Source organism: Dermacentor albipictus, chromosome 3 (genome assembly GCF_038994185.2).
Source record: "Dermacentor albipictus isolate Rhodes 1998 colony chromosome 3, USDA_Dalb.pri_finalv2, whole genome shotgun sequence".
NCBI lineage: Eukaryota > Metazoa > Arthropoda > Arachnida > Ixodida > Ixodidae > Dermacentor > Dermacentor albipictus.
The window spans coordinates 189,668,723-189,694,858 of NC_091823.1; the positions used below are offsets into that span (position 1 = coordinate 189,668,723).

A 26,136-nucleotide genomic window follows, 5' to 3' on the forward strand; every position below is an offset into this window, starting at 1 on the left:
TCATAGAAGTGCTTGGGCGCCCTGCCGTACGGCAATGCATGCCGAACAGCGTTTGCGTGAGTGGGCACAGCAGCTGAGTGAGTCGTTTACAAGTTATATTGAGGACGTTCTCGACCTCTTGAAGCACATCAATGCATCCATGCTTGAATCTGATAAAATCAAGCACTTTATGAAAGGCATTGACAATCAAGTCTTTCAGATGCTGCTTGCAAAAAACCCGAGCAGCGTAGCGGAGCTTATCAAGCTCCAGGAAGAGCAGGCCTTGACTCATCACCTAATTACAAACCACAGGAGCCTCGCAGGCCTAGCTGTCATCTCGGACCAGTCAATACTGCTGTCACAGGTCAAGAGGTTCATACACAAGAAAGTAGCTTGGCAGCTCTCACTGGTGCAGTTTGCTCAGCAGCAGCCCCAGCCACATTCTGCTCCATTCCTCTCTCCCACTATTCAGCAGGCGATCAAAGAAGAAATTGCCGACACAGTCCCATCAGCCGCATCCTGTAGCTTGCGTACGCCAACGTCATGACAAGATCTCCTCGAACACGCCCTGCTTTCACATTGCGCCAACCTTGCGCCATAGCCGCAAACCTTTGGCGCACTCCAGACGACAAATCAGTTTGCTTTGCCTGCGGCTGCCCTGAACATATCACCCGCTACTGCCACCGCCACATGCCGCTAGCCGTCTCATATGGCTATCAACCGATGACTCATGAGGCAAGAAATGCGCCACTGTCACAGCATCCAGGTCCTCATTTTTCTCTGTCGAATATCATTGCAATCTCTGCTGAAGGTATCTCAACTCTTGCCCTGGTGTACATTGGAGCCGCTGTTTGTGTCATGAATGGAAGACTTTCTCGCTCCATCTGGCAAGTGACAAGGCCATTTGCTGGCATAGCCCTCCATAGAGCAACAGTGCGGCATGTTCAGCCGTTAGCACCTTGTGCAGCCCAAGTTGTAATTTTCTTTCTCTTTCTTTATTCGATACTGCAGGCCACTTTTTAGTATCCAAGGCAGGAGTGGGTACACGACTCCTACAACTGCTTGGTCCATAAAAAAAAAGAACAATAACAAAAATTACAAAAAAAGAAAAACACATAGGCACATAGTACAGTTTTCTGTGGAAGAAATCAGGAACAAACAAACAAGATACAAATGCGTTACATTCAAATTCAAAAACAGAAAGCATCAAAAGCATACCACTGAAGAATAAAACCAAGCATGCAAAACTTATTGGCTAGAACTTATTGCGGATAAAAATGCATTGGGTGATGATAAGGTGGCTACACGGTTAGGTAACTTGTTCCAGTCGGCTATAGTTCTCGGAAAGAAGGACAGCTTGTATGCACTGGGTTGGCACTGAGGCTTTACAATTGTGTTGTCATGTTTGTGCCGAGTTAGTCATGTTCTGCTGTACTGCATGCAAGTATGAAATTCTATTTTGGTATGATTATTAGCGATGCCAAACAAGGTATTCAAATGGCGCATTTTTCATGGGACTCTAAGGTGGGAAAACCAAAGCAGCCGAGAAGATCAGATGTCGTCACCTGTCCTCAATAGGCGTGGTATATGAATCGCAGTGCCTTTCTCTAAACCACCTCAATACTTTTAACATCCACCTTAGTGTGCGGATCCCAGACCACGTCAACATATTCCAGTAACAGACGCACGAGTGAAGTATAGGCTACAAGCTTTGTTTTAGTGGATGCATGTTTTAACCGGCGCCTTATTAGCCATAGTCTTTTGGGTGCCACTGAAACTGGATGTCGTTTTGTAATACCTATTACTGTATAATTATCGACTGTTTTTTTTTTTCCCTTACCACTCCTTTCTGTAATGCCTTCAGGCCAGGATAGTATCCGAAATAAATAAATAAATAAATGAATAAATAAATAAATAAATAAATAAATAAATAAAAATATAAACTATATATTTAATGTGAGGGCTCCAAGTGAGATTTGAGCTGATCGTTATGCCAAGGCACTTAAACTGGTCCACTAGTTCCAGAAAAATGCTATTTTTTTTAAGAATACTTCAATGTAAATTTTTTCCGGGTTAAGGTCATTTGTTTGCACTTCATGACATTTAATGACATATTCTAGTTGTCACACCAATTACTAACAGCACATAAATAGTTATTTACAATGAGCTGGTCACTTTCAGTATTAATTGTATGATAAACGCAGTCATCTGCAAAAAACAGTCACACACAGGAGAGTCTTCCGGTCATTTAAATATAAACAAAAAGAAGTGGCGCTGTGGCACTCCTGAAAATACTGGAGCGATGTGTGAATTTGAACGGGATATCTGGATGTACTGAGCGTGTTTTGTAGATCATGGAGTTCATTATGCTGCCATCCTGCCCTCGCAACGTCATTCTTGGATGGGATTTCCTCTCACAACACAATGCCATCATCAACTGCAAGCCGGCAGAAGTTGTACTTTCTCCTTTATGCGACCTCTGTTTAGACGATTCTCCCGAACATCACCCTAAATTAGTCGTCACTGCTGAGGCTGACATTTCTCTGCACACCACTGTTGTATTACTTGTGTCCCGTAGAAGCATCTCTGGCGCCACTGTTTTGGTCGCCCCCCTTCTGAGACATCCATCACGAAAAATACTCTACTGCTCCCCTCTACAACCCTCAATTTCTCTGCTTGTTTCAGCCATATTTTTCTATGCAACCTTTTGTCTGCACCACTCACGTTGCTCAGTGGCCAATGTCTTGGCCATGTCCAAGCTATTCAGTCCCTGCACATTGTTGACGTGCCAGATGCTACTCCTCCCTACGATTGTACCGACAAGTTTACCACTGACATCTTTAGCCCATTCATTGCCGACGGCCTTGCATCAGATCAACATTCCGAGCTTATCGCCTGCCTGTGCAATTTTCATTCTTTCGGCGCTATTCAGCCTACTCTTGGAGGCACGTCAACTGTGACACATCACATTGACACAGGCTCCCATTCACCACTGTGGCAACAACCATACTGTGTGTCTCCAATGGAAGTGCCATGTGATTAGGCAGCAGGTCAATAACACGCTTTGCTGCCACATTGTTCAGCCCTCTTGCAGGCTGTGGGCCGCCCCGGTCATTCTCATTAAGAAGGATGGCTCTACTCACTTCTGTGTTGATTTTGGCATCTAAATAAGATCACCTGCGAGAATGTGTACCCTCTACGGAGAATAGATGCCCTTGACTGCTTACAGGGGTCTGAATGCCTCTCTTCACTTGACTTGCGCTCATGGTATTGGCAGGTACCCGTGGCTGACGCTGACAAGCCCAAGACTGAATTCATTACTCCTAATGGATTTTATGAATTCAACATGATGCCTTCTTGCCTCCATAATGCACTTGCAACGTTCAAGCAAATGATGGACACTGTCTTGTGTGGCTTGAAATGGAAAACGTGTTTGTGTTACCTCAACGATAGTGTCATCTTCACTCCGGATTTTACGACACATCTTCACCGTAAAGGTGCATTCCGACATGCCTAACCAATGCTGAGCTGCAACTGAATCTCAAAAAATTCCACTTTGCCACTCAAGAGTTGACCATTCTTGGCCACGTCGCGTCTAAGCATGGCATATAACCTGATCCCACAAAATTGTGCATCGTTACTGACTTTCCAAGACCAACAAATCTAAAAGAGCTTCGCAGATTTGTCAGCTTATGTTTGTACTTTCACCATTTTATTCCCAATTTTGCATCTATAATAAGCACTCCGACGCAGCTTCGGGGTAGCTTGAGTGACCTGTCATCCTGGTCTCTAGCTTACAAAGAGGCAGTCACAACTTTACGCCGTTTTCTCGCCTTGCCTCCTATCCTGCATCACTTTGATCCTTCAGCTCCGATAGAGGTACACAAAGACGCCAGCAACATCGGTCTCGGCGCCATCCAAGCAGAATGAAAACCTGGGCATCCTGAATACGTTGTTGCTTGTGCCAGCCATACACTAACCAAAGCAGAGACCGACTATAATGTAACTGAAAAAGAATGCTTAGCCATCATATGGGCCCTTAGCAAGTTCCACCCTTACTTGTATGGCCACCCTTCTAATATTGTCACAAATCATCAAGCCCTTTGTTGGCAATCAACTTTGAAAGACTTATGTGGCTGCCTTGCTTGATGGGCTCTTCGACTTCCAAGAGTTCGACATCAATGTTGTCTACCACTCTGGCCGCAGGCATTCAGATGCTGATGATCCGTCGTGGTATCCTCTGCCTGCTTACCTTAGTTGCCTTTCAACACTTGCACCCATTGTCTCACCTCTCAACATTGACCGCATTGCTTTAGAGCAGCACCATGACCCCTGGATAGCAGCCCTCCTCGACCTGCTTTCTGACATGCCAATGCTTCCGGCATCGTCACCCAGCTGTTCAATTCGCCATTCGCTACAACCTTCTGCACCGCTGCAACAATGCATCTGCCGGCCACAAATGGCTATTGGTCACATGCTTTCACTCTGACTAGCAGTGCGCCCGCACCAGAGTCTTCAAAACACATGAATGACTTTGACAGCGCTACTGTTGGTGAGGAATGTTCACATACATCTGTGTAGTATAGTGTCGCCCCATGTCAGATCTATGTGTCATCGCACATGTATGTTTTGTAGTTGTTTAGCTAGATGGCGCACCCCCGTTCTGTCATGTGATGAGCATTGGACCAATCGGGAGGTGTCATCTGGCGTGTGAACCCTTTATTAGCAATAAACGGCCGAGGGTGGCCGAGTCTTCGTTCCGGTTTTCATCGGGAGCAGTTCGCTCCGAGTCTCCTTCACTGCGCCGGCGTTAGCCGCGCGTTCGCTGGTCGGGGCCCCTCGCTTGCCTGCCGCTGCCCACACAACATCATTTGGCGACGAGGATGGGATTCCCGCTGCGGTTCCGACCGAAGCCCTGGGAAACCAACGAGCTTCGTAAGTGAAGCGTCCCTTCCGTGTCTGCACGGCCAGCAAATGCCGCCGACGCACTTGGCGTCGCGAGGCTTCCGAGCCTAGGCCTACTCGCCCCCTTGTTCTTACGTGCCCCATTCCTGCGGCGAGCTCCGGCTTGCCTCCTGCACTGCCTCCTGCACGATACCCGGCATGGCTTTTACGGCGAACCTTCCCGTTTTTCTTGAAGTGCCCGGCCCACCGTTAATTCCCTGGTATCGCTGGAAAAAAATTTTTCAGGCCCACCTCGAAGCGGCCGGCGGCGGCGACTGGACGGACGCACGACGTGCGTCCGCGCTCGTCAGCGCTCTCGGGCGTGAGGGACAACGGAAGCACTTTGCAGCTGAGGAGCAGGAAGCAGCAAGGCAGTTAACCAGCGCAGCGTCAGCTTCAAGCGAAGCAGAAAGGCAGTCGACCGGCGCAGCGTCAACGTCAAGTGATGGGGTCCCGCCAGCGTCAGAGTTTCCGAGACTCTTGCAGCGGCTTGACCGGCTGTTCGCCGCGTCAACAAATGTCCTGGCAGAACAGCACGAATTCACCAGCCGAAAGCAGTTCGAGGGAGAAGGATTCCTGGAATTCGTGACCGCATTGAAGGAGAAGGCGGTACAGTGCAACTTCGGCACAAGCTATGACGAGCGCGTCCGAGACCAAACCATACATGGGGTAGCGAACGTCAGCGTTCGCGAAAAGTTGCTGGCTCATGGCGAAACCCTGTCCCTGGACAAGGCAGAAGAAATTGGACGCTCGTTAGAAGCCCTGCATTGAGTGTACCGCGCGTTCGACTCGGAGAAATTACAGAGAATCGAGGCAGCTCAACCTGGCGTTCCGTCGACGAGCCAAGATGGCCGACATCTTCCGGGGAGCCGCCAAAATGGCCGACGTAGTCCGGGAGACCATGAAGATGGCCGACTTCCGAGAAGCCGCCAAGACGTCTGACTTCTTCCGAGAGGCCGCCAAGACGTCCGACTTCTTCCGAGAGGCCGCCAAGACGTCCGACTTCTTCCGAGAGGCCGCCAAGACGTCCGACTTCTTCCGAGAGGCCGCCAAGACGTCCGACTTCTTCCGAGAGGCCGCCAGGACGTCCGACTTCTTCCGAGAGGCCGCCAGGACGTCCGACTTCTTCCGAGAGGCCACCAAGAGGGCCGACATTTCGCACGTGGCTCCTCCTGGAACCGTGGTGCATGCGACCGGTGTGGCAGCACGAAACATATTGCCACATACAGGAATTGCCCCGCAAAGAACCGGCGGTGCAATGCCTGCCACGTACGTTGGGCCATTTTGCATCAGTATGCCGAAAAACCCGTGTTGTTCAACACGTCTCTTCCGCAGAGACGCTGTCTTCAACTTCCGCAGGGCAGCCGTCCGCGTCTGTCTTGACGGTAAGCGCTTTTGAAACTAAAGATTTACAAGTTCCGGTCATAGCTAACGGCGTCTCCATGCGACTGCCGGTGGATACGGGAGCGTCCGTCTCATTGATGACGGCCGAAGATATTGGAAAGCACTTTGGTCGACAGCCCAGACTGTCGCAAACAACAGTGGACTTGAAAAATTTCTCCAAGCAACGCATCGACATTCAAGGCCTGTTTCAAGCCACTGTCCAGTTTTTCCAAAGGTCATGCTCCGTCACGTTCCACGTAACGACTACAGGAACATCACTGGTGGCTTTAGACGCCATCCAACGCTTGGGCATACAGATCGACCGTAAGTCGCTGACATGTCGTCTACCATCACTTCCTTCAGTACAGAGCCCCACAGGTGTGCCTCCGGGTTTTGATCACCTATCCAGTGACGAGTTGGGTCTCGTCAACAACTTTGTGCACCGAATTCATCGGCAGCAAGATGCGAAACCAGTATCTTCAAAGTTGTGCCGACTACCCCTGGCTCTCCGTGACCAGGTAACAAATGAATTGCGACGTCTCGAGGACTGCGACGTCATCGAGCACGTCGACGCTTCTGAGTGGGTGTCTCCACTCGTGGTGGTGCACATGAAGGATGGAACCATGTGGCTCTGTGTAGATTCACGGGAACAGGACAGTCTCGTGTCTCACGTTAAAGAAAGGGTCTTGCAGAAACTGGCAAACTAAGCAGTGTATAGACAAACGTAGAGGTGCTCAGGCAACTCGTATCAAGGTGGGCGACACCGTCAGAATTAGATTTAACAGGAAAGGAATCTTTAAGTACAGTAAACCTCGTAAAGTCAAGGCCCAGATAGGACCATCTACTTTTCTACTCAGTGATGGGAAGACGTGGCATGTGTCTAAGTTAACCCCAGTGATGAAGGATCCAACAGGTAGTACATTGTGTACAAGCGACAAAGATTTTTTGTACTCGTATTCAAACCTCGATAGTCATTCCGATGACTCGTCTGTAGAAACACCGTCTTCTCATAAGCATCAGTTAAGTAGCTTGTCTGACTGTATCACTTCCGAGTCTACGCAGTCAGCAGTCGTCTCTGATTCCGTGGGGGAATCGGTAGCCTCCCAGGACTTGTTGGGACGTCGAGAGGAGCTGCCTGGGCAACCTTCTCCAGCTTTGAGCGACAACCACATTCAACTTTCCAACCAGGGGGAGGGAAATAGTAGTGGGACGACTGGGTCTTTAAAGTCGACCGATACGCGTCGCAACCCCCGAAGTTCTTCTGAGGTACGCATGCGTCCTCATCGTGACAGAAAACGGCCTCCGTGGCTCGATGATTTTGTTTATGATTTTGCCACGGCTAGGGGCCTCGCTGCGACATTTAGGAGACAGTCCACATGTTTCATTAACACAGGTGTAAAGTGCTCCTTGTTGCGGTGCAGTGAGTTTTGTGCCGTGTTCCTTGTCCGACTTTGTTTGAGTGACTGCCTGTGTTTTGGTGCCCAAGACTGGTGCCAGTGTATGTGAACTTGGGCGGGGACGGATTGAATTTGTTGTGGACTTAAGTGTGCGTCTTGTGTGCGCGTTTCACTGTATGTTTACTTTGTTTCCAGGGGGGGATGATGTAGTATAGTGTCGCCCCATGTCAGATCTATGTGTCATCGCACATGTATGTTTTGTAGTTGTTTAGCTAGATGGCGCACCCCCGTTCTGTCATGTGATGAGCATTGGACCAATCGGGAGGTGTCATCTGGCGTGTGAACCCTTTACTAGCAATAAACGGCTGAGGGTGGCCGAGTCTTCGTTCCGGTTTTCATCGGGAGCAGTTCGCTCCGAGTCTCCTTCACTGCGCCGGCGTTAGCCGCGCGTTCGCTGGTCGGGGCCCCTCGCTTGCCTGCCGCTGCCGACACAACAATCTGCAAACTTGTTCGCTCATCTACGGACTGCCAACGTCGAAGATCTCCGCCTCGCCGTTCAGCTGGAGCTTTGCAGCCTCTTCACTGCCCTGCCCACCCATTTGATCATGTTGGAATTGATCTCTATGGACTGCTTCAAATGACACCTGCCAAAAACCGCTGGATCATCGTCGCTGTCGACCATCTTATGTGGTAAGCTGAAGCTGCAGCACTTCCTGCTGCCATGGCACGCAACATCGCCTCCTTCCTGCTCCACTGTTTCATCATCCGTCATGGCCCATCTCGTGGACTCCTCGGTGACAGAGGTCGAGTCTTTTTGTTTGAGGATGGCAAAGCTCTTCTCACTCAGTGCAATGTTACTCACTGAACCACAACCGCCTACCATGTCCAGACCAATGTACTCACAAATGTTTCAACCAGACCCTGGGTGACATGTTGGGCATGTATGTCACATCTGAATACAAAGATTCAGGCATTACTCTACCATTTGTTACATTCGCCTATAACACTGCAACCCAGACAACTACAGTCGAACCCACTTATAACAATACCGGTTATAACAATGAGAAGCTGCTGCACTGTCAACTTTTGTGTGTTTTTCATGGTAAAATAACCTGATTACTACTGTGCCACATTATCAGTTATAACGATGAAGTCTGGCTGCTGGGTGTCCATGCCAAAAGGTAGTGAAATGCAAAATAAGTGAAAAGAAAAAAAATAATACAAGAAATTCGAGCCGCTGAATGATGGCCTGCTGCCCCAACAGTGGCCGCACACTCATCTTCCAGCACTCTCTACGCGCCTCTCTCCCATTGTCCTTCCACCCCTCCGAACCCAAATGGGCTGCGGCCATAGCTCTATGCCACGCCACCCTCTGAAACATGAATGAACCACCCTAACTGTGCTGCTCTCAGATTGCTCGCTGGCTGCTCATTCAGCGTAATTCTGCAAACAGCTTAATCACTCGTGTTCATCTTTGTTGGTTGCGTTGAAATCGTTCCTGGCCACATGGTTTCTCAGCCTTATTTGGCTCGCCACCGAAACGGAAGATGGCTGATCCGTCCACTGATCATCGGCAATGCACAACATTGCCGGCGAAAAGAAGGTGCACAGCTACAGATTTGGAAACTAAGTGCTTCTAACAGATGAGGTGATCATCGCAAACATGTTTGCATAGGATAGCGATGGCGACGACATGAGCGATGACGTGGTGGGGTAGGCTGCCTCTTCGTTGTCCTCACAGAAGGCCCAGCTAATGATTCAGTCCCCCTATGGTGCTTCGTTTTCATGAGGAACCTTCCACTGCACTACGTGGAGCACCTGGATGCCTTGGAGAAGGAGGTCGGCAAGCTTCGTGTAAAGCATGCAAGGCTGACGGACATAAGGTTTTCTCGTGCAAGCCAGTGAGAAGTACGTGGCAAGATGCTTGTGGTGATCTCGCCTCTGCATTTCTATTGGATTTCTCAAGCTGGCAGGCTGCCACGGCAACCTTCTCGAATCTTTTAAAAGGCCCCTTTTGGGGCTACCAAAGCGATGCCTCAGCGAAGCTCGCAGATCGCTTGCCACCCATGACCCCTTTTTGCAGTTATCGTAGTGCCATTCTTTAATGCCGATAGCCACAGCTTGTTACATATGATTAGAGCATCCAGGAAGCAGTTAAATGAGTGAACACAATCAGCAGCCGGATGGAGGAAGGTGGTGGGACGGCGCACTGGCCTTCCCGCCATTATAGTTTTCACCCAACAGCTCAGCCATCCCCCTATTTTGATTTTTTCATGAAACCCAGTTATAACAATTATCGGTTATAACAATGGAATTTTCGTGGCACTTGAATATTATTACAAGTGGGTTCAACTGTACTGGCTTACTGCACTACAGCCGTCGCCCATTCCACACCATGGAAACCATACTGCCCTACCACCCTAATGCTTTGGACTGTGTGCCCATTCCAAAGTTGGCGCGCCACTTCACCACCGCTGAGCAACAGTGCCGGAAAAGGCTCGATGACACCCATGCTGTACAACCTGTTCCCTCTCCCGGCGACTTTGTCTGGTTGTCAGTACCCTTAACATTCCTGGCCTCTCGTCAAAATTTCCTCCCCGCTTCAATCGAGCTTACTGCATTGTCCAGCGCACGTTTTAGGTGACTTATCAGACCACTGATTCCCCCTCCGACTCTGTCATCTTGGACATGACATTGTTCACACAGATCACTTGAAGTATTACCATGAGCCACTCATAGTCACTACTGCTCGAGACGCCAAGATGGCTGCTTTTTCTACTGGGGGTGAGTGTGATGAAGAAGATGAACGCCACGAACTGGAGATGATGAACACCACCAAGAGTAGCACAATCGTCAATGTTTCATGCAAGATGACGCTAGAGTTATGGTTCAGAGTGCTGCCTGACGTAACTGCTCCAGCTGCCTGTTCCAGACATTAAACGTCATTTAAATTGTAATACTTTAACAAAACAAGTACACCACATGAAGGAATCAGATGGGCGGTAGCAAGCCCCTGTCAAGAGCTTCTCAGATGACGTTGAATAGGCAAATCAAACAATTTCAAAAGAGGAACATTAGCATTGACGAGGCAAGTTGGAAGCATTTATTATGGCACGACTTTGTTGGCACTAGCTTAGCATATAAAATTACTCATCTTTTTAATTTAATGACAAAAAGTGGTGGTGCGTCACCATCAGTATCCAACGCGAGAGCCTCATGTGACATGTTGTGATGACGATGGCGATGATGCAGACAGTAGGCTGTCGTGAACACTGTGAATACGGTTTCAGTTTCATGCCCAACTGCACCATGCAAGCAAATATCGGACCAATTTTGTTGGAAAAAAAGCATGTGCTGGAATCAGACACATATGGTAATCAATGAATTTCAGACCATAATACTGACAGGAAACATGTGCTACAATATTTTTGTTTGTGTGGCATCTTTCTCGATCACTTTTCAATATGCAATACACAATGATAGGCAGTATGAATGAGCACCAACTAACCTTGTTCATAGCATTGCTGAATCATACGCTTCCCATATCTGCATTATTTTCTCATAACCCCCGGCACACTTGCTCACATCATGCTGAGGCATATACCATGCATAGAGTGTTTGTGGACAGACACGAAATATCTCCAGTGAATTTTGGACGACTCTGGGGCTACAAATTTCGATACTAGAAGGACATCAGTTCCTGTAACGGGGTAGTTCAGCAGTTTCAGTTACAATGTGCCTTTTGGAAGTCTATGCAAGACCCTGCAAGAAAGAAAAACCTTACACACTGCTGCACATGGCAATTTACCACTAAAATTTAATTGGGCATATTAATCAGTACTTTGCCAAGGAAGCAATTAAATTCCATTACACTTGAAAAGAAACTAAGAATTATACACCAAGTGATGGAACGGAAAAGTAGGGCAGGTGCAGCTGGTATTCGAAATGCCATTCAGAAGTGCTTCGACTGGGGCTAGTTGGAATAGCATGACTGTAGGGTATTCTAGTTCACCATGTGTTACATGTAGTTTTGACAAACCTAAACCTAAACCCTAAACCCTAAATAAACCGTGGCCAAGCAGCTACCTCTCTGCGTCGCCTCCCACAAATTGGGGACACCGGACAACCAGGCCCAATCATGCCAGCGTTAGCACACCGACTCTAACAAGGCGAGAGTGACCTGGCCTCACGCGGTCCAGCAGACATCCCGCAGTTGTAGGGTGTCCGGGAATTCTACATCGACTTGACAGACATCCGTTTATCCAGCTGGACACCTACTTCTGTATCAACAAGGTTCCAGGCCTCGGCTGCATTTCAGGCTCCGGCTGCTACTTCCCAGCCCGGACTTCTACGACGACTTAAAACTTGCAGGCAGCCGTCTTTGCTCAGTACACCATTTCAAGCGCTTAAGTCACAACAGTTCTCGTTATTTGAAATTTTGCGTCATTCTGCGTATTGTCGTCCCACATCACCTGCACCCACCCGTGCTGATAGTCAGCACATGCCAGCCCCAGCATCAGACCTCTACTCGGTCCATGAGCCTCCTCCCCATTTCAAAGGCAGCTGCGTGACGACTCTCTCCAAGGGATTCACTGGGCCAAATGCAACCACTTTCAGCTAATCTATGGCCTGCGGCTCTTCTCCCTTGGACATTCCTGCAAAATATCTGCTTTCCGTTGGGGGGACACCGCACTCATCACCGATTCAGAGGCTCTCCCACCTGCTCCACTAGCCGCAAATTTCACTCTTGCAGGCGTGGCAACGCCGCAAGCACAACCTTGGCATTGCCTTCAGTGACCACCACAAGCCTGATACTATCGACATTCAAGATTTCGCTGCCAGCAGCAGCAGGCAAGTCTTCTGATATTCTGTGCTCGTACCTTCCACGGATGCATGGCCTTCCCGAAATTTTGCAGAAGCAGCTCTGCCATCTGGTTTCTTCAGCTCGAGGATCACTTCTACATCAACAACCTGAGCAACCAACACTTAATTTTTGCACTATCTCCATGCAAGTCGCGAGCTGCCAGACAGTTTTCTTTTGAAGCTCTGACTTCCAGGCCTGAGCATCTACTGGAGCTCTACCAGGCCTGGGCATCACTGAGAACCTGCAGTATGTCGTGGTTTCGCACTATGGCATCACTGTTGCTGCACCTCACTCACCACCTACGCTGATGGTGCTGCCTTGTACATCTCTCTCGTGAACCTGACCCTACCAACGAAGACAGTATCTGCTTTCCATACCCCTCTGAAGAAAGCCCTGGCAAATGAGGCACCAAAAGAGCAGCTGCCGGACTGACCATGCCATCTCGAGATCAAGGTCTTGCTGGTCTTGCTAGCCCTGCACAATCGTACCCGCACTAGAAATGGTGATGTAGCATGATTCAGCAATGGCAACAAGGCACAGCACCACTCACAGTCCTTTACCATTGCATGCCGTTTGACCAGACCGTCTTCTGCGTTATTCCCCTCGACGGACTGAACTCTTGGCACACACCAAGAACTGGCCAATACACCTCAACTGTGTTTGCTGAGTTGCACTACAATGGGCACGCAGACGTCGACAAGGCAAGACGGCGTCCTCAACACACAAGACAATGCGCCCTCTTTCCAGACACTCTCAGCCACGACCACCAGATAGCTATTTGTGCCCTTCATCGCAACACGGACTTTACTTGGACTTCATAACGGACACTATGAATTGCCCCCCATGTATATAGGCTTGCAGCCTCTGTTCTTTCTATACGAGCGCCTTTTCAATCGCGCTTCGCACTAGGAGGGTGGCCCTGTAGCGGCATGACAATCACCTTCAGAGCCGGTAAAGGTGGAGACGGCTTCCGTGCATGTTGGCACCTAAAAAAAAACACGCTAGCACACTCCACCTGAGCAGCTACAGTATTGGCCGCTCCTGAGATCCCACAGCACCATGGCCGGCCGGCCTAATAAACCATACTCATGGCAGCTCCCTCTTCACGCCACCTCCCACATACTCTTACTACTGTTACGTATTTGGCGGCTAGACGTCAAAAGTGGCAGGACGACCAGCCCAAAGAACAGATGACCCACACGGCGTCAGGAAGACAATCACCTTTATTCCTTCAGTGATGCGATTTTTGTGTGCTAAGTAGCCAATCCAGGGGTAGCAAAATAAAAAGAAAAGATATCGCGGCAAGCAGGGCAATCTTATCTACAGACCGCAACATGGAATGTGACCACCACCACAAATGTTACAGATCGGCCAAAGCTACCGGTTTCGGAAGGCATTCAAGAGGATGACGTATCTTGAACAATTGGAGGTGGGAACAGGTAGCCAACGATGGAAACAAGATTGTCCAAGCACAGCACTGACGCATTTTGCATGACCACATTGTCTGTGTGCTTGGAATTGGTGAAGATGCCGAGGTGCATGGTGGCACAGGCGGGCAAGTTGAGCTAGACATCGCAGGAAGGGTGGAGAAGGCACTGAGCATCTTCAGGGTCGAAAAAGAGGCCCGTGGAGAAGGGCTGGCATGCCCAGGAGGAGGTCACGCTCATAATTAGCACTGCTTGCTGAGTGCCGAAAGGCTGCCGAGCACATAGCAACAGGCAGCCGGCCGCAGACCTCTGGCGCAAGGTTCATCCCGTCAGCCTAAATGACAGGATCTGAAGTGGCGTTTTGAATGAGCGGAAGAAATGCAGTAACTACGTCCGAAGCAACCTCGCGCCCAAGCTTAGGAAAGCCTGGCAGTCGAATTCACTGGGAGCGGAACATATGAAAACAGAACATGAGAATGAAAAAGGCTTGCGTAGACTTCATGCACATGAGCAAAATAAAAAAAAAGCTAGGGACTGTGGCTAAGGCAGTCAGCATTTGCATGGCATTTGCCTTTCTTCTGTCACACTAGGAAATCAAACTGTTGAAGTGCTAGACTCCACCTCATCAAGCGACCATTTTTGTTTGACATTTGGTTCAACCACACTAAGGGGGAGTGATCGGTTTCAGAAACAAAGCAAGAGCCTTTCAGATAACACGAGAGCATTCTTTTTTTGTTTTGCTGTAGGCTTGCTTGCATAACATTAGCTTTCGACTCGCATAGACAACAGGGTGCTCCTCGAATTTTTCGTTCACCTGGCTTAAAACAACTCTGACAACAAACAACACTTGACAACAAACCAGATTTGTTCTACATATTAATGATATTGTTAACACGGTTGAAGGTGGTGTACAGATTCGATTATTTGCCGATGATTGTGTGCTCCTTAAAGATATTGTTTCTCTCCATGATCAAACTAGTTTATGTTGTAGTTTAAATAACATTCTTGCATGGTGCGGGTGCTGGGGAATGACAATAAACACACACAAAAGCGTATTACTGCGAATGACACATAAGAAATCACCCCTGCTTTATACATATAAGTTAGGTCCATCACCTCTTCGTGAAGTCACTAGCTATAAATACCTAGGAGTGGCCCTTAACAATTCACTATCATGGAATGATCACATTTGCGCTTCAGCCATCAGAAAACTATGCCTGCTGAGACACAAACTTAAGAAAGCCCCACGTAACGTTAAAATGCTATGCTACACGCCCCTAATTAGACCAACGCTCGAATATGCTTGCATAGTTTGGGATCCATACACAAAAACTAATATCAATAGTCTTGAGAGAATTCAGAGAAAAGCGGTCAGATATATATTTAACAAATTTTCCAGATGTGATTCCCCCACCGAACTTATGAAAATTAACAACCTTGAACCACTCGAACTTAGAAGAAAGAACCAGAGACTTGAATTCCTTAAACTACTCCACACTAACAATTTATCCCTTGACCCATCTGAACATTTATCGCAGTTATCGACCACGCCACCGCAGACATGATGCATTAACCCCTTACTTTGCAAGAACAAACAGATATAAGTTTTCTTTTTTTTCTCCTCAAACTGTAACCGAATGGAATTGTATAAATTGAAACCGCTTCCTAATCTTGTTTTTCATTGTTCTGTTTGTTTTGTCAATCTGACTTTCTTTGTATGTACCATATGTCTCCCTCCCTGCTTGGACCACGTGTCCGCAGTATTCAATAAATAAATAAAGTAAATAAATTACGCAGTCACTGGCGACATACTGAACTAAGACAGGGAGAGAGTAATCTGGTGCCGCAAGAACCGGTTCACTGACAAGAATCTTTTTAATTGCAGCAATAAATCATTACGCTTTGTATTCCAATGCACAATAGTAGGCTCGGTCTTGCGCAGAGCGTCTGTAAGAGGACTAGTGATATGTGCGAAGTTTGGAATGTAGCTTCTGTAGTAGTCAGCTAAACCTAAAGAGGAATGCAAGTTAGTCTTTGTTTTTGGCAAAGAAAAGCTAGTGATTGCCTCAACTTTTGGTTCAGAAGGACGTCGCTTCCCTTGGCCAACTACATGCCCGAAGTAGTGGACTTCAGTGCTTGCAAGACAACGTTTGCTCAGGTTGAGAGTCAAGCTTGCTTCACGGATTCGAAGGAATACCTGTTGCAGATGTTCCAAATGCGGTGGCCAAGTGCTCGACAAAACAGTGATGTCATTGAGGCACAGCAAAAGACTCGGTGCCTGTGAGCACTCGATTCACTAGTTTTGAAAATACGAACGGTGCACTCTTGAGGCCAAAAGTGAGCACCAGAGGGCGATGTGTGCCTGTCTGAGTCATGAAAGCGGCGAGCTTACTGGCGTTCTCCGTGAGTGGCACTTGCCAGAAGCCATGTACCATATCTAACGTAGAAATGTACAGTGCCGCAGAAACTTTCTCGATCGAGGCCTCAACATTAGGAATAGGAAACATCCTCGTTTTTGTTATCGCATTCAGCTTGCGATAGTCAATGCAGGGTCGGGGTTTCTTGCCAGGACTTTCTACGATAAACATTCGTGACATATATTTGCTTTCCGCTGGCATAATTAGACCCAGTGTCAACATGTTCTGAACGGAATCGTTCAACAGCTTCTCATGACAAGCTGAAAATCTGTGCATCCTTGTACAGAAGGGTTGGTCAGATGTCAACTCAATATCGTGTTCCACAAGGTTTGTCCCACTGGGATAGAGACTGAACAAATCGCTGAAGTTGCGTACAAGCACTTTTAACTCCTTTCTTTGCTTGATTGTTAAAGAAGCTTGTTTAGCGACAGATTCAATGATTTCTTCTGTTGACGGGGAAGAGCAAGGGGTCGGTACTTAAGGGACTGGAACATTTATTTCCCCTGGTTTGTTTAGGACAATGCTCAACGTTTCTGTGTGTTTGATAAACAGCTTCATTCGACTGCAGTGGCAGAGTGTCACATCATTGCATTTACCGGGCATCGTTACCAACTAGTTGGTGTCAGAAAGCTTTTGCTTAACCATGACTGGCCCATCCCATGCTACTTCCAGTTTATTTGCCTTCAACGACTTCAAAATCAGCACTTCGTCGCCTTCCTTGAAGGTTCGAGTGCGTGCAGATCTGTCGTAGTACACTTTTGCACATTGCTGGCTTCCGCCATGTTGATCTGCGCCAATTCTTGAGATTCACGTAGGCGTTTCAACAAGGTCAGCACGTACTCGACAATGGGTTTGTCTACAAATTTCTCTTCCCACTTTTAGCAAGGTGTGCGGGGAGCGAAGCGCTCGACCGTAAACAAGTTCCGTCGGGGTGAGTCGAGCTGCTTTGTGAGTGACGGAGCACAGAGCAAAGAGCATTGCGGGAACAGCTGCATCTCAGTCGGTGCCCTTCTCGAAGCAGAGCGCACGCAGAATGCGATTCATTACCGAGTGAAGTTTTTCGACTGAATTGCTTTGCGGGTAGTAGACAGTGCTGTGGTGAATGGGTATGCCACATCTCTGCAAGAATGTCGTGGTAAGCACACTTGTAAACACAGAACCTTGGTCACATTGGATTTCACTGGGAAATCTGATTCTGGAAAATACGCCGAGTAGCGCATTTACAACTGCTGTGGAGCTTAATTCCAGCAACACCACTGCTTCCAGGAACTTCGTGGCAGGGCAAATGAGTGTTAGCAAGTATTTGTTGCCCACCACTGTTACTGGTAATGGACAAACAATGTTGACTACCAATCTGCGAAAAGGTTCACCAATCAGAGGCACTCAGACTAGAGGTACCTTGTGTTGTTCATTTGGCCCTCCTGTCCTTTGGCGAACGTTGCAAGAACGTACCCATTACTCAGATTCCTTGAGCACATCGGCCAGTAGTAGTCGTTCAATAGTCTGCTCTTAGCTTTGTTTATTCATAAATGGCCAGCCCAGCTATTGCTGTGAACCAAATCGAGAAGTACAGCACGATACTTTTGGGGAACTACCAGCTGTTCAAAAGAGCGGCCTTTCTTGTTTTTGAACGTTTGGTACAAGAGACAGTCTTTGACAGTGAACAATACCGGTCCCTTTTGGTTACGACTTGATCTTTCCCAGCACGTTTGCAGTGACTCATCATTCGCTTGATCAGTTTTGAGAACCTTTTGTCTACCTTTGTATGAAGTTGAAAATTTTCACTAACTGGGTTTATTGTTTTGTCTCCGGGGCGCAGAAGCGACCAGGGAGTTATCAACAACTGGTGTGGCTGGAACGGTTTCGCTCACTGCGGCAGCTTGTGACGGATCACTTTGCTTTGGAATTTTGGTGGCACGAGTAGCATTAGTAGTTTGCACTGTTGTGCGGGACCTCATAATGACCATTACAGGGTCCGCATGAAAATCCATTCCTGCGTTTTGGAAGTTCCTCATTGATCTGCTAGAAAAAATATAAGGGATTTTTGAAAGAGCTGGTCTGAAACAGCAACTTCAGTTTGAAATTTGCCAAATGCGCCCATCATGTCAACTTTGGCTACCGGCAAGCACTTCGTGTTGGGCTCTAGTGTCTGATGCACCCATACACACGATCGGGTAAAGTCCTCAGGCTTAACAAACGATGGACTGACGATATCAAATGTTGCTCCCGTGTCACGTAGAACCTTGCAACTGATGCCGTTCACCATCATATCATAGGTGTAAGGCAAGAGTAAATCGCTCTCTTCAGTTAGCAAATTAACGGACACATGTGCTTGTTGGCACCCTACTGCGATATGGCCTGGTTGTTGGCATTTGCGACAGACTAACGGTCGTTTTTCTTCAAACTTGGAACTTTTTGGTTCACTCGAGTTGACCGCATGCACTTGGGCGGGGACATTGTCGGGTTTCCCTTGGTCTGTTTCTGTCGCTCCTTTCTGAAACTTCTTGAATGCTCCCGATGGTTTCTTTTGCAGTTCTTCCGAACTTTACATTCTGCGGGAACAGTACTTGTCAGCCAAACTAGCTGCCCTTTGCAATGTCTCCCCGTATGACTTGTGTCCTGAATCCACAGGTGCATTTGCTGCAGAATAGACGCATAGTATTGCCCTAGTGCAAACACTTCAGTCAGACTCTCCTTGTTCTCGTATGCGTTCGAACCTTTAAGCCATTCTTCAACAAGCTCATGGATATATAGGTGCATTCTGAGAATGACTCCCCTTGACTACGCTTCGTGTAATTAAACTTCATCCTTAAGGCTTCTGTAGACAAGCTGTACCTTCACCTCAGCTGAAGCTTTACTTTATTGTGGTCACGTGCATATTCATCTGGCATTCTCGCAATTACGTCTGCTGCTTCGTTTGGAAGCAGCGTCAAGAGGCGCTGCGACCAGATCACTTCTGCACGCGCTGCTCTAGTACAAGTCCTCTCAAAGTTGACGAGGCACAAAGTGATGCCACTACCAGCCTTAAAAGGTTGCATGTATCCGTGAATGTCGAAACTGTCAGTTCAGTCAAGGCTATGCAGCTGCATCTCATTTAACTTCAGTTCTACCTCTCGTGGGTTTAGCTGTTGGGAAATTGTCTTCCAACATTCCTCGACTTTGTGGTCTTTCACTCCGCATTTGGATATTGCTTCAATAATTGCAAGTTTACGCATCGACTTCTGTACAAGGATACCTAGCTCTTCAGCTAGCAACACTAGGTTGGGTTTCGTTAACAATGCAAGGTTCATGACTGCTGATAACAAGTGCCACTCTTACATGTACTACTTATATTCAGCAAAGTCAAAATGCCTCGACTACCAAGTAAATGTTGCTAATGATCCCAATGAAGTCCAGTAAGCCGTGCTCTCGCCAAACTGGACGCCAAGGCCACCGCCAACGTGCGCTCCATCCACCATCCCACTCCGCTGCCGCCAGCTGTTATGTATTCGGCGGCTAGACGCTGAGGGCGGCAGGATGACTGGCCTACGGAACAGATGACCCACGCAGTGCCAGGAAGGCAATCTCACCTTTATTCCTTCAGCGATGCACTTTTTGTGGGCTAAGTAGCCAGCCAAGGCGTGGCAAAATAAAAAGCAGGGCAAGCAGGTCAATCGTACCTGCAGGCCCCAACGTAGAATGTGACCAGCACCGCGAATGTTACACCACATACGTATGAACACCTGCAAGTACAGTTATTTCCCTCACAGAGTAGGCTGTTGAAGGAACTCAATAGCCTGGAACATTCACTCACTTCTTTTAAGTCTTGATCTATGTAACTTTCCTTCCTATTTGTTAGCATTTGTTGCTGATGCCTGATGTCAATGAATGTACTTTGTTTTGCTTTGTTTTGCCTTCTCTTGTTCTATTGTGTGCTCACTTCTGCCATAGTCCTCTTTTTCCATAGGGCTGCAATGTGTACATATAAATAACAGGCAGAAGACGCCACCTACTTGTATGGCAGAGTGGAACCATCGTTCTGCTTCTTCCATCTTTTTGTCGTCCATGGAGAGCATGCCAAGGTTGAAGTAGACACGCTCATTAGCTTTACCCTTGCGAAGCAACAGCTCCAGTCTGCGGCATCAGAACATAGGAGAAGTACTTCACTGGAGACAACCAATACCTTGTGGAAAGGAAAGCACGCTTCACTCAAAGGAAAGTTTTCAAGATCCAACAAGCTTGAAAGAGTGCATGCCGTTGTAGTAAAGCAGGTGTTTGTACACAAAGCTATAAAACAAGCATTCAGAGTAAATGTAAAATTGTTTAACTCTTTACTTAACACAGGAAATGTGCTCATTCTTTATTATTCATTATCATTTTTATTTTATATATACTGTATTTTAGACCATAGGTAATACCTTAGTGTTTTATTGTCTTATTTGAAGAAGTATAAGAACAATAATGAATTAGGCGAGTTGGTATTCAATAATCCTTTCTACAGCACAAAGGACAAAACTTGAAGGAACCACAGCAAGCACAGGACCATGTTTCTGACAGGCAACTGACGTTTTAGAGATCGGAAAAAGCCTTAGCAAATCACACAGGAAAATTCTGACACATTTATATTGACATAATAAGTTTTAATATTCTATGTATAAGATGTTTGTTAGTTTGATAGGAGTTATATTAGTCCAGTACATTTGTTTATTATTTTTCTCTCACTCCAATAGGAATTTACACTGAGCACATATTAGTCTATAGGTAGTTTGTGTTACTGCCTTTGTACATTGAATGAGAAGAAGGAAAACCAAGGGCCCAATTTTTACTAGCCATATCATAAGAAGCCAACAAAGAAACCAAGGGCAGCATAGGGAAAATTACTTGTACTTACTAACTGAATTGGAAATTAAAGATGGAAATTGAAAATGGAAATTAATGTAGATAAATAAACAACTGCCTGCAGGTGGGGCACGAACCCACATCTTCGCATTACGCATGTGATGCTCAGGAGGCATGTGTGGGTTTGCTGACCCATTGTCTCTTCACCCAAAAGGATCCTGTGATGCCTGAAAGGACATCCGCTGTCAAGGGCACGAGCGGTGGCATTGGCTAGCACTCCCAGGTTTAGTTCTAGCAGATAAGCATAAATACCTCAGAAAGTGGATGGGAAAATGGCGCCATAGTAGCTCAATGGGTAAGAGCATTGCACGCGCAATGCGAACACGTGGGCTCGTACACCACCTTCGGCCAGTTGTTTTTTCCTCCACTTTCATTTTCATTAATTTATCATTTCTTTATATCAATTAGTAAGTACGAGTAATTTCCCCCATGCTGTCCTTGGTGTCTGTTTGTTGCCTTCTTATGATATGCCTACATATACAATGTGACAGATGGTACTTGCTTAGTAATAGAAATATGCTTTAGACCCACTGCAAGTAAGGACAGTTACAGATACAGCTTTCTGGCCTTGTATGTTGCAATACCAAACTATAAAGTCATGCATACTTGTGTTGGAACCCATATTGAAATTAGACTAAATGCCAGTTCGTTTTGATGGAGGTAAAGGTGTCAGTGGGTCTTAATAGGCACCAATTTCAATTCGTCCGTTGAGTATAGTGCCTGTGAAGAAATAAAATAGTTAACAATAATGTCAGAAAAATTATAATTTCAGTTCTCGAATAAGATATTTTTGTACTTTGTAGATATTATTGTAGTTCACCCATTTATTCTTCACCATAACTAGAAACAAGCGCGAAAAAGACCAAACTAACCAAACAAGCGCGAGTGGTGCAAGCAGACATAGTATGAAATGAGCGGGTACGCATAAGACCAGTTTCTCGCACGCACTTCACTGAAGGGACCGCTCTCATTGGTCTCCGCCTATTATGGCTCGCGTCTTCCACCTTCCACTCCGCGTTCGCTCTTTCATCTTCCGCTGCGTTCGTTCGTCCCCCCACAATACGCGCCACCTTACGGAAACTGCATGAAGCGCACGCAAAACCATTATGCTGGAATGGGTGCCGCTCACACACCTTTCGTAGTATTCGTACACTGTGGTTCTTCTTATGGGAACATATTAGGTAGGCTATTATTTGTCAATATCCTTACAGGCTGCTAGTTCACCTACAGGAACTTTTGCTAGGATAGGCTCTTTCCTCATGCGATGTGCCATATCATCACTGTCATCATCTAAGAATTAAGAATATTTCAGTATAAAAGTAACAGCGAAATCTGTTAACTAAGCAGTCAATCTACTAACAGCACCATTTTGCTGTTCAAGAAATTTAGCTACTGACAGCTGACTCACATGTTTTCCCTTTCCTTGGTATATAATGTCTCCATTATATCCTACTACTATTTCCCTCTATATTTCCACAAGAAAGAGAAACACTGGAGGCATTACATATCAGCAAAAGCAGAGATAAGCATGTAAATGCACTGGTCCTGTCACTTCTGTCTCTCCTGTGGCCTCCGTCCTTTGTGCTGCAGAAATAATGAAAAAGTATTAGTCACAATTATGCTACCATGTGATACATGAAATTGTAGTGTAATCTTTGGTGTTCTACAGGAAAATAAAGCACAAGCAATTTCTGAAAAAGATTTTGATAATTCTGATCTGAAATTTCAAAGCAGCTCCCCAAGAAGAACATCAGAATGACCATTTTGTGATTTCACTGAAAGGTACCAGGTGCGAATAAGGTGAAACGTTCAATATAGGTGCTTTTCCCATGATTTTCATCTTCTACAAGCTCCCTCAATGAAATATTGCTATAAAATTTTTTTAGATGAATGTTAACGCTTGTTAGACCTGGGATGTCTGGGAACACCCAGACTCCGCAAATGTGTTTTCATATCAAATCAAATCAAACTTTATTCCAACATTCGGGATGATTATGCAGAAAGGAGGTATGGCATGCAGACAGGACACAAGAGTAGAGAAGTGGACAACACGAACGCCAACTATCAACTAAAGGGAGCACTGAGGCGAAAAAAGAAAGAAGACACAAAACTCATCTGCACAAACTCAGGAATCGTATCACCACATGTCAGTCGGGTACACGTGCTGGTCTACATGAGAGATGACTGTTAAGGCACTTAATCTCTTCTTTATGTAAAGTAATCGAAGGCTGACTCACGCACGCACTTCCACCATTATAGATATGCCATGCCTCCCCCATAAGATGCACATCTTCATTTTTGTGCCTGTACAATATCGCGCATTCATCTAGCTCTGGTGTGCAGTTACAATCTTGGCAATGTAGGTAAAGATTAGAAGGCGATCCACCGGTTAACAACCTTTTATGTTCCATTAGCCTCTGATTGATACACCGTCCCGTTTGCCCTATGTAGAACTGGCCACAGCTAAGGGGCATTTTATAAACCACACCCTTACGACAGTCAGTAAGCCTGTTGTTCTTACTGTGCTCCACTGGACAAATATCTGTTCTTTTTTTGCCTTTTACCTGCTCCTTTTTCATCTGTAAGGCAGCGCATATCTTACCTAGCTTATTGGGAGCAGTGAAAGCAACACTACCATCATATCTACTTGTCATATATACTTGTCATCATATCTACATATCTACTCATATCGTGGTTTAGTCGTAATCGTGTCATCCCATTGGAAGTTCAAATGATGTGAGGCTTCCTTCAACCATCAAGTAGGCATACCAGGAGGATTGGAGCTATTCTTTTCGCTGAATCATGGCGCCAAGTTAGGTTCTATCAGGAGTGTCTAAAGGTCCGTTGCGTGGCCCTGGGATATGGTCGCCATTGGAACCGCCCCTACGTCGATTGGAATAGGGTAGCCGTGCAACACGCGGACTTCCTGTGGAGGATGAAACTTCTGGAGCTTCAACAAGTAAGAGGAAACGCCTTTCTAATAATTCACCATCAAATCACCTACTGGTTCTTGGAGGCACTATCGTAAGTGATACCCATATAAAACCCTTGCTTTAGGTCGTAAGCACTGTTTTAAGCCTCAAATAAAACCCGTTGACGTTTTAAGCATACCGCGCTTCATAACCAGGTTTATCCTGGAAGATGAACACTCACGCTGTACTTCAGATTGCATTGCTTGCATTAAACGATCAAATTCTCATTTTAAGACGTCTGACCCTGTCCGACCGTTAGCTAATAGTTAGTTAGATCTTGGGGGGATGCAGCGGTGGCGTAGAGGTAGAACACCCACCTCGCATGCAAGAGGTCCATGGTTCGAATCCCGGTGCCGCGCGATTTCCCACCGGATGAAAAAAAAAAAAAAATCCGCGTATTGATAAAATTGCATAAACAGGCCTGGAGTGTGGCCTGATCCCGGTGACCAGAACCGGTAACGCACTCCCTCACCAGAGCAGGATTGGCCACCCTGGTGCAGTACTTGGCCACAACCTCCTATATGAACACAACTATCAAACCCCGGCCCTCAGTCCCTAGCAGCTGCGAAGCAACTGACCACGGCGGCGGTCAGCCCTGCGACGCAGCAGAGGGTGCTAAGAATCCCTGGCTCCGGACAGGCCACTATTGGAATATGAACCTGGCAACGTTTAACGCTAGAACGTTATCTAGTGAGGCAAGTCTAGCAGTGCTATTGGAGGAATTAGAGGGCAGTAAATGGGATATAATAGGGCTCAGTGAAGTTAGGAGGCCAAAAGCATATACAGTGCTAAAAAGCGGGCATGTCCTGCGCTACCGGGGCTTAGCGGAGAGATGAGAACTAGGATTCGGATTCCTGATTAATAAGAATATAGTTGGTAACATACAGGAATTCTATAGCATTAACGAGAGGGTGGCAGGTCTTGTTGCGAAACTTAATAAGAGGTACAAAATGAAGGTTGTACAGGTATACGCCTCTACAACCAGTCATGATGACTGAGGTGTTGACCAAAGGTGGAAGTCAGACTCCAGCCGTCCCGAAGTAAAAAGCCGTTTATTTAGCATATACAACCAATATATATAATGAAGAACAGAAGCGACCCCTGGGGAATAAAGAACTGAAACGAATAACGAAACTGAATATAACATACTCCCTCCCTTATTTTTAGTGGTTAGTTGTTAGTAAGTATTAGTAATGAAAACCCAAAAGCATGCACACTGTACCTATTTACACATATTTACAATGGATGGATGGATGGATACAACTTTCTTGTACGTCCGGCAAGGTTTAACGCGACCCGGGCTCAGGTCTCCCATGGAGGAACGTCAAGGCCCTGCCTCAACGCCGCCTCACGGGCTTGCTGGACTGCCCACGTCTGGATTCCGAGGTCCGAGCTGCGCAGAGCGGCGGCCCACCTCGACGACAGGGTCTCCGGAGTAACTGCCATCCCTCCTATAACTACATTGCACTCCCACAGCATGTGTTTGAGTGTTGCTGGTCCTTCCTGGCACAGTTTGCACGTGTCGTCCTGATGCTTATCTGGGAAGATGCGTTTGAGACGGAATGGATTAGGGAACGTGTTTGTCTGGAGTTGTCGCCAGGCGACGGCCTGCCTCCTGTTCAATTTGGGACTCGGCGGGGGGTATATCCTTCTGGCGTTCAAATATGCACTGGTGATGTCGTTGTATCTTGTGAGCCTGTCCCGTTCTGCTCGAGAAGCGTTCGCTATCGTGCGAGAGGCGTTGCCCTGTTCGGCGCGGCGGGTCATGTCTCGCGCCGTCCGGTGCGCCGTCTCGTTTAGGTTCGGGAGCGCGTCGCCTTCCGTGGTGACGTGCGCGGGGAACCATATGATCCTCGAGCTCGCGGTTTTGGATCT

At 47.0% G+C, this 26,136-nt stretch overlaps 1 protein-coding gene across 4 annotated transcripts in view; it reads right to left on the reverse strand.

The window, feature by feature from the left end:
• Tmtc3 (Transmembrane O-mannosyltransferase targeting cadherins 3) overlaps positions 1-26,136 on the reverse strand; it is a 921,929-nt gene that overhangs the window by 71,382 nt on the left and 824,411 nt on the right. For all 4 annotated transcript variants that reach the window (XM_065440562.2, XM_065440560.2, XM_065440561.2 and 1 more), the window contains one exon: positions 20,404-20,524. In XM_065440562.2, the coding sequence (XP_065296634.1) occupies positions 20,404-20,524 (121 nt within the window). The remainder of the gene's footprint in view (positions 1-20,403; positions 20,525-26,136) is intronic.